The sequence below is a fragment of the Euprymna scolopes genome, chromosome 17, assembly GCF_053919585.1.
Source record: "Euprymna scolopes isolate OS-2025 chromosome 17, ASM5391958v1, whole genome shotgun sequence".
In the NCBI taxonomy this organism is placed as follows: domain Eukaryota; kingdom Metazoa; phylum Mollusca; class Cephalopoda; order Sepiida; family Sepiolidae; genus Euprymna; species Euprymna scolopes.
In genome coordinates, this window is record NC_136498.1 from 68,732,390 (window position 1) to 68,742,504 (window position 10,115).

General features: G+C 37.0%; 1 protein-coding gene across 1 annotated transcript; it reads left to right on the forward strand.

Moving 5' to 3' along the window:
• Positions 1-2,028: 2,028 nt before the first annotated feature.
• LOC145296777 (general transcription factor IIE subunit 2-like) lies at positions 2,029-4,621 on the forward strand. The gene has a single exon (XM_080142833.1). The coding sequence runs from the start codon at positions 3,727-3,729 to the stop codon at positions 4,594-4,596; it is 870 nt and encodes a 289-aa protein (XP_079998959.1). The 5' UTR covers positions 2,029-3,726; the 3' UTR covers positions 4,597-4,621.
• Positions 4,622-10,115: the final 5,494 nt, after the last annotated feature.

Below are 10,115 nucleotides of genomic sequence, written 5' to 3' on the forward strand. Positions count from 1 at the left end.
AGTTAAGCAACATTGAGCCTGGCCAATGCCAGATGGGTGACCATTTGGGAAGGCTAGGCGCTGTATGTACCTTCTGGGAAGGTTGAACATAGGGCCAGCACCCTCACCCTGTAAAAAAGAACTCCTCGCTACAAAAGCATCTACAAAATTGTAGATGACCTATGCCCCTCCAGAGGCTCAAGGGCTGTGTGTGTGTATGTGTATGTGTGTGTGTGTGCGCGCGCGCGCGCGCGTGTGTGTGTGTGTGTAATATTGTGCTACATAGTTCAATATAAATAATAAAATCACATTGTAAGAAACAATCTTTAATTTACTCGTTCAGTTCGGTACGTCTTGGCAGACAATATTCTTTTTTCCCCTGTTTCTTTCAAATGTTCCCTTTTTTGGCACTTGTACAGTTTAATCAAGACATTAAAAACTGAAAATATCGAAAAAACGTTACATTGTATGTATCCGTTTTGAACTAAAGATCTCCGAAAAAAATTTCACTTAATTTGATCGAGTAGTTTTTTTTATAGCGGAAAAACACGTTTTTATGAGAGCGCGTTGAAGGCAAACATCTTGGAATTTTTCTTTATTTTTGTTTGGAGTTTAGAAGTGCCACGGGAGATATCTCCAGTTAAAGTTCCGACACTCCCTCCCCATCTTTAATACTAGCTTTTCTTCCTAAAAATCGAACCTTTTGCTCCGTATAATAGCAAATTGTTTTTTCGCTGTAAAGCAAAAATGTCGGAATTTAATCTTGCTTACAGATAAATTGGATACTAAAGTAATTAACCTGAAAAAAAAATGACAGCATGAAATAAAATAGGGGGAGGAGTAAAGAATAAAATATGAAGGTCTTGCTTTGAAACGAAGAAGAGACTTTATTCACAATAAAATCACCTGAAAATTTTTCCCTTAGCGGGCATTAAATTTAAAAAATGCCAAGGTAACATATGAAAAAAAATAACATTGGTTCTCATAATGAAGATATCGTATCCATGAATGAATACAATAATAAGATTCCAAATAGTAGTGTCTAATCACACTCTCATATGTAGTAAATTTTAGGAACATGTGCGAGCCCTTCCTAGTCTCACACAAAAACATGCGTTCACATCTCAAGCTATATTACTTGTCATATACATACACACACACAAACATACGCGCGCATGTCCACACACGTAAATATATTCACGTTCGCCTATATACACTCACATACACATGTATACACACACACGCTAACGTACACACATGTACTCACATACATGCACATGTACGCACACATAGGCAACGTCACTTCCCCTTCAAAGGAAATCCACACATGCGCAAAAGACCACTGGAACACCTATAAAAGCAAGAGCAATAAGCAGCTTCTTTCTTTTCAGACCAGCTTCCGAGCTGGGCGGTCTACGGACCGACAGCGTGCCTTTTCGGCAGGCGCGCGCACGCGCGTGCCTCACACCACTTGCTACTATGTGGGACAAAAAGCTAACAGACCGTACGTACACTTTATACGCTTTCTCTCTCCATGAACTGGATTGACTTTCTCACTCTCTTTTTCCCCTTTTGCTTTGGTCCATCAACCAGACAACTCATCTTCAACTCGTGCCTGAGAACAACTCCGCGTAGCTGACTGCTAACATGGCACACAGCTTAACTGATGCAATCCTCTCTCTTTCTCTTTCTACGTGCCAGACGGCCATTTCTCGTTCCACTACATTACTCACTTCTCTTCCCACGTGCAAACAAATGATAGTGACCTCAACGTGAGATGAACACACATTTCCTTTTCTTTCTGTACTACCAGTCCCGCAACAAACGATGATTACACCCGTGCAGACATGAACACGTGTTATACCTAAAACATTCATTCTTTCAACAGTAAATAAACGACACATTTATTCTATCCAGCAATTGAGTTTTTTGTTTCCTTCATTCCATTCGTCTCATTATTTTCTTTTGTAACGGGATTAGGATTTATATATCCTAGTCCTCTACAAGCGTACTCACAAATTCAAAGCCAGTCAGGCACGTGCCTTTTTTTTTTCTCTTTTAAAGTCCTTTTAGAATTTTCTCTCCTTCATTTGCGTGCAAACCATAAACACGCAGATGGATTTCAGAAGTATGGCTGCGTCGCATATCCGGAGTATTCTTGCCGGGTTTTCTTCTTTGTTGGAGGTTCCAAAATTCCTTGTCACATAAAATAAGGTCTTTTCTTAAAATAATTACACTCCTTCAAATTATGTGCAAAACCGTAGCCACGTAGATAGTTTTCAGAAGTATGCCTCGTCACATACTTGAGGTATTCTTGCCGGGTTTTCTTCTTTGAAGGAGGCTCGTCAAAATTCTATTTGTAGCGCGGGGCAATGAAACGAAGTCCAGTCTCCACGTCGGCGGAATTTCAAAAGAGGGTGAATCTCGTGCTGGGTTCATGACATCATCACGGAGCTAGCATTTCCCTTTTCTCCAAATTAAAGGAAGTTTCGTACAAACCCAAAATGTACGAAACTAAAAATCAAAAAAGATACGAAATACAAAAAATCGAATACAAGAACCAGATAAAAAATAATAAATGTAAACGGGGGAGGGGGGGGGGAAATGCACCATTATTGGTACAAAAAAAAAATTCCAACAAAAACTACTTGATGAAATTAAGTGAAATTTATTTTTGGAGAACTTCATTCCATAACGGATACGCACAATTTAAACTTTTTTTTTGATATTTTCATTTTTTAATGTCTTGATTAAACTGTACAAGTACCCCTTTTTTATGTAATGCTTCACTGACTTCTTTCTTTGGTAAAGAACCGTTGCTGCAGTGCAAAATTTCTATGAGTTCCTTTTTTTTTCTACACAATTACAACAATGATCATATATTATTATAATGAGTTTCGAAAAGGAGGCTACAACAAAGTGAAGTCACTCTCATATTCTTGTCCTGGGTTGCCAGATTGGCCTCTTTAAAGCCAAATTTTGTAAATTTGGCATTTTCGAAGCAGTTCAAAAATTGTAGTTGGCCTTGTTTTTTTTTGTTTGTTTTTTTAAAGCATAACGTACAAACTAAGAAAGAGACAAACAGAATAACAAGATGGATGGATAGTCAATTCAAATATTCTGAGGACAGAAAACGCTGAATGGAATGAACAAAATTTGATTATTTTTAGTTTGAAAATGTTAAAAAAAAAAAAAGAAAAAAAAAAAAGTCCAACACTCGAATTCGCATGTTTTACGAGACAACAAACCGAAAAAGTAGTCAAGAAACAAATAAATGTTACCAAAGGCAAGATAAATTTCTACCTATTTATTTATTATATATTTGTTTTTGACTTCTTTTCGGTTTGTTAAAACATGCCTTAAAAGTCTGTTTATTTTCAAGGAAGGGATTTTCCTTTATACGACCGCTTGATTAATTCCCTGTTAAGTTCTTTTTTAACAGTGGGGAATAAATTTAGATTACACCGTACGTTGTTTCGTATCATTTACACCGCCATTGTTGTTTGACTTAAACGCAACTTTAATTTGTCGGTGTTTTCATAAGGACTGCTTTTTATTCACGTATGTTGTAGTCTGATTGTGAATATTTATTGGTAAGTTCATATGGTTACTGCTATAAGCCTTTTTGGAGTAGTAATAACTTGTCTTTTTTTTTGTTTAAACAAACAATACTGTTTTGTTAGTATTGTTGACTTCCGTGCTACCATTTAACTACTAATAACTAAAAAAAAAAAAAAAAAAAAAAAAATGGATCCAGCTCTGTTGAAAGAAAGGGCCACGTTCTTAGCAAGAGCAAGGGCGCAGCCTTCTGTAGAAAAGAAAAAAGTAAAAAGCCATAAAGATGAAAATAACGAACCTCCGTCGAAGAAACAAAAAACGTTCAAACCATCCAAACCGAAACCAGCCACGAGTAGTTCGGAGATTTACGATTACAAATCAAGCAAGGGCAGCTCCCAGTATCGATTCAGCGTGCTGGCTAAAATCGTGAAACACATGAAGTCCAGACACCAGCAGGGCTTCACAAACCCGCTGACCATCGAAGAAGTTCTTGACGAGACGAAACAATTAGACATAGGAAGCAAACAAAAACATTGGCTCGTCACGGAGGCTCTTCTAAACAACCCGAAAATCGAGGTTGTGGACGGCAACACGTACCTTTTTAAGCCGAAACACAATATCCGTAATAAGAAAACTTTGATGACTTTACTTAAGAATCACGACTTGCACGGCCTGGGTGGTGTATTGATGGACGACGTCGAAGAAGCTGTGCCAAATGCTGCTAAAGTGCTTAAACTCATCGAGAGCATGGTGATTGTCGTTACGAGGCAGGTGGATAAGAAAAAGGTCCTCTTTTACAACGACAAATACTGCCAGTTTAACATCGACGAGGAATTTCAACAAATGTGGAGGAGCGTCACCGTGGAAGGTTTGGACGAACAAAAGATTGTGGATTACCTGGAGAAGCAAGGAATCAGCCTGATGCCCGACGTGGCCGTGAAGAGGGTGCCTCTTCAGAAGAGGAAGGGCAACAAGAAAGCGAGGACATTCAAAAAACACAACGATCATCTCCAAGGTGTACTAGAAGACTATTCAGAACTCACGAACAAGCAGAAATAATTTCATTAAAAATAATCTAAAAATATTCTTATCTGTTCTGTTCACTTATTTTAAGGTAAATTGGGCATTTTTTTCACATCAAATAAATGTCACCAATCGTGTGAAAATGTAATGTTCTAGTATTTTGATTAATTTTGGATTTTTAAGCGATTATCAAGAATTATCGTGCAACATGGTTTCTTTTGACACCCCTCCCCTCCGCAAAAATGAAAAGAAAAAAACGCTTGTAAATGTTCTTAAAACAAACACAAACTTATGCAGATAGGTAGAAGAGTAACTTATCTTGCCTTTGGTAACATTTACTGGATAAGTTTCTTTTTATTTCAAGTTATATTTTAAAGCGTTTTTTTTTTTTTTTATTGAAAAACAAAAGTGTCAAAAATCGACCAATTCTGCAAAAAATGTAATGTTCTACCAATGTTTTGTTTAATTTTTGAGCGATTATCGGAACTCGGGATGGCTGTAACAGACTTGAGCCTATTTTCTTTTTTAGGAAAAAAACCCCAAAAAAACACCTTAAAATCAGTTAAAACAACACAAAAAGCTTATCCGAGTAGGTAGATGAGTAACTTATCTTGCCCTTGGTAACATTTATTTGGCGTATATTTATTTATTTTTTTTTCACCTCTTTTTTGTTTAAGTCTTGTTAAAAATGTTCCATTTATTTATTGTATTTTTTTCACCCCAGATATTTTACATATACGTCCTCCCCCCCCAAAAAAAAACAACGCACATAATTTCTCTTCCATAGCAATAAAAAAAAAAAAAAAAAAAAAAGATAGTCAATTACCCTAACATGTTAGAATGGCTGGGAAATGGATAAATTTGTTAAACTTGTATACAAAACTGATTCTTCTAATTCATAAAATTTTTTTCTTCCTGCCAAGTTTTTTTATGGTGTTCGTAAATTACCGTGTCAAAGTAAAATATAATTTTAGTTTTTTGAGAGGGGTGAACTGATTTAGCTAAGAGTGTTAATGTGATACTTTTTTTTTATTATGGAAAAACAAATTAGAAAAAAAAAAAAAAAACCCCAAAAACGAGCAAATGAAGCGCTCTTTTAGCTTTTGGTGGGAAATCATCTAGAAATAGTGTCTTGATAAAAATACTGATCCTCCTCCATCTTGCTAGCTTCAAACTTGGCATTAATAGGGTATCATTTTTATGTTTTCTGTTCTTTTTTTGGAGGCGGGATATTCCATTATAGAACTTATGTAGTTTAACAGGTGCTTCTGCAGTTTAATTAACCGTTTTCCCGTAAGTAAGGCGCTGATATTTACCGAGTAGAATACCATTTAACATTTCACAAAGATTCTGTTAACATTGGGAAGGGAGGCGGTTATGGGGCTGCCACCACCACCCTCGCCCCTCAACCGTCACCCACACAAAGAGGTTCCTTTACATATATAGAACATAATCCTGAAGTTATGCCATCGATTTTCAGAGCACCTTGTATATGCACGATTTCATGATGAGGGGTGGGGGAGTTATATTCTTCAGTTCTAAGAATGAACTTAAGAAAGAGGAGTAAATAAAGATTTGGCTTTACAAGTGAATTTCGTGAAGCCATCCAACACATGCTAGCATGTAAAATCGATGTCAAACTGATGATAATGATACTAAGACCTAAAAGTTGATTTTCACATGAAGAAAATAGAATTAAGATTTTCAAAATAAAATTTCACAATTCTTTGGACAGTGCTGAACTCTTGAACACAAATTTTCTAAGGTTTGACTCTTGAGACTGTAAAGAACAGAAAATTGAATACATTTTTAGAAAGAATGTATTGAATTTATTTGAATAGTAATGTTGCTTTTGGATCATATTGTAGATATTTAGATTAATTTTGTGAGTGTGTGTGTGTTGATATTATGACCCTAATTGTCCTTTAAAATACTCTAAAGAAATTAAAAAACAAAAATCTTTATGGTGCATGTAGCTGTGACTGAAATAGAATATTGTACACAAAAAAAAAAAAAAAAAAAAAAAAAAAAATCACGTAAATTGAAAAAATAGCATTTAAATAAAATCAAACACAATTTTTGCAGAAGAAGGGAGATAATTCCAACTGATTCAAACTTTTGAAAGCTATTCTTAACACGGGAAGGCATTGGAAAAACTGATCCACTCTCAGTTATTAAATCCTTTCTCTCTGATAGGTTGATGGGCAGAAATCAGAAACTCATAGTATTAGTGCTGGTGTCCCTCAAGGTCCCATCCTGGGTCAAACTCTTTTCCTGATTTTCATTAATAATCTCCCAAATCACATTCTTAGATCATTCGTAGCCATTTATGCAGACAACACCACAAACTATAACAACACTTCAAAGGCTAGCAATGACAAAGATCTTTCTGATTCTCTCTCTTCTGATCTTGAGAATGTGGTACAATAGAGGAAAAAGGTGGTTGGTTAATTTTAAAAGCATCGAAAACCAAGATTCTCTCTTTTCATCATAATCGCTCTGACCCCCACCACGCCCCAATTGAAATGAATGGCTCTCGTCTTGGGGGGAGCTCCATATCTAGACAAGCCTCTGGGACTGACCTTCACTCCTGATCTGAAATGAAACATATACATCAAATCTGTTGCCAATATCGCTGGAAAAATGGTTGGATCACTCCACTAATTCAGTAGATATCTCACTGCTGATGCAATCTTTTATCTGTATAAGAGCCAGGTACACCCTAAAATGGAGTACTGTTGTCACATCTGTTCAGGAACTTCTTGGCGCACCCTATCCAGCTTTGACAGAATTCAGAACCAGCTTTAAAACCTAGTTGGCGATGCCCTTTTCTCTTCCCTGCAACCTTTTTCTTACAGAAGAGACATTGCAAGCCTGTTTCTGCTCTATCATTATTTTTACATGGTAAGTTCTCGGCTGAATTCCAATCTATGGTTCCCTCTTTCCAAACTTTCACAAAAAAAACACTCAACTAGCTACAACCATTATATACAATTTCCTGCACTCTTTATCTGTGCTTAAATCTAAACGCAGATTCCATGAACAAAGTTTCTTTCCCAAAACTGTCTGCCTGTGGAACACTGTTCCTCTGACCTGCTTCCTGATTTGAATACGTGATATGAAATCACGTATTCAAATCCAATGTAAACAAGTTCTTGTTGAGCCGTCCCCATAAATAATCAAATTCTACCCAATTTACATCATTAACGATTACTACACTACCACCTTTCATTCATTAACCTTTCATCAATATAAACCATGGTTTGGAAGGAGCTATAGAAACAGGCATATTGAACAGGTTGATTCTGCTGGTATATATGTATTAAAGAAATGTAACTGCGTCTTCAGTCTTGCCTCTCGTCCAAGTCACAATAAAAGGCAAGCCAGAAAATATGTCTGTTCACGTTGGCATCTTGACTGGAATTATTCATAAATGGGTGCCAAGTGGTCTGGGTTGAAATGGAAAAAAAGTTGCGAGTACACAGTGTTTTAATTACTCAACATATCACTACGCAAGTGATAACATGCCTGTGTTATCTAACCAAACCACATGCCAATCACGATGCAAATCATGGAGCACTACAGGGTGGAACGATAAATTTGTCACTCTAAAGAAAACAACACTACAGCTTTATTTTAAAACTTTTATTGAAAAAATCAATTCAGGTAACTTGATTATGTAGTAGAGCTGACATCTATTCAATGTAGCCGCTTTCAGCCTCAATCACTGCCTTAATATGGGTCTGGAACTGGGAGTATGCTTTTTCCACAAGTGCCGACACAAGCTCAGTGGATAGCAGTGATCAGGCTGGCTTTGGTATTGTGGGAGGTCATGTTGGTAATGTTCTTGATGTATGATCAAACGAAGTAGTCTGGCTGGTTCAGATCAGGGGGGGGCGGGCAGTGAGAGAAGGATACAAAGTCATAATACTCCTGAAGTCAAGCCTGAGTTTCTTTGGACTTGTGGGTTGGTGCCGAGTCCTGCTGCCATACCCAGGATCTGCCAACGGCCACCTGATTGAACCAGGAGATCACTACACTCTTCAGCACATTCAGGTACACTTTGGTGTTGACTTTCAAGCTGACTTCGAAGATGTGAGGTGGCATGATGTGGCCCTCACTTGAAACCAGACCAAAGACCATAACCGTGACTGAAAACTTTGTTGAACTGTGCCCTTAAGTATTGAACCGTCCGGATTTGTATTTTGAGGGTGCTGGCAATGGTCCTGTTGTCATAACTTGGATCAGTAGAGAGCATGAGTTGTACAGTGGTGCATCTCCGATCTCGCTCATCGAACATTGTGTCACTTTCAGACATAGTAGAAATCTATTGCATTTGGGATTTGTACATAACTGGCCAACTAGTAGATGGTCTGCAACAAAAGAAAACCAGTTTTCATCAAACGGAAATGGAATCATGTCGTTTTTTCTAGGGCGACAATCTTATCGTTCCACACTATATAAATCAATAAATACTTTAATGTTATCATGATGGTAATAAACAAAAAATGAAGACATATTCTCTTAATTTCAGCTGGTTTCAACAGCTTTGCGTTGATAGTGATGAAGAGTTTCAATGTTTGTTGCTATACACCATTTTTTTTTTTTTTTATAAACTTATATTTACTTCATGTAAGGCACATTGCCACTGAGATGTAAGAGGTGACTAAATTAAGGGTTATGCCTACAGAAGCATCCTAAGTGGGGAGTTGTGCAGCAAGATACTTGTTCGCATTACATTTACAATTTCTGTATGTTGGTACTGTCTGGAAGACAAGCAAGAAGGGCATTTCAAAGGCAAGTTGTTAGAGGAAAAAAAGAAGAGTTGATTATCACAGGGAAACTTTCTTGAACATTTCTACTTACTGTTTAAAGTGTAGGATCTGTTCTAATGCTACTTAATCTATGCTGTCCTTAAGCAGTGAAGGTGAAGTCCTCTAGACTGAGGTAATTTTTATTTTTGTTCTAATCTAGAGTGCCCTCTTTTGGGGGGGCTTGATTTTTCCCCCACGTTAAAAACTGACCTGTCTCACTTTGCAATTGTGGGAAAGCCAGAAAGTCGAAATACAGTTGTAAATTTTTTTTCAAAACTAACTCTGGTCTGTGGTTATCTTAAAATATCAAAGATGACATTGCTTATTTTTCAAATATATTTACAAAGTTCTATGAAATAAATTTAATGACATTGCCAAGGCTGCTGCATACAAGATGGATTCCTCCTACCATGCTAGAAAATGACACCTGAGAATATCCTATAGTTCTACAAAGCCGTCATTCACCCATGCATAGAGTATTGTTGCCACATCTGGGTTGGTGCATATATCTTCCTCTTAAAGTCAAAAGTAGTCTCAAATCTAATAGGTCCTGCACTATCAGGCAAGTTTCAACTCCTGTCCCATCACTATAATGCTGCATCTTTGTGCTTGTTTACAATAGAATGTGCTCTGATAAACTCATAGCATTTGTGCTTCTTTGACGTACATACTCCTGACTAAACTGAGAAGCAGCAAAATACCACCCATTCACTTTGGAGATCACTAGATGCTGGAAAACCT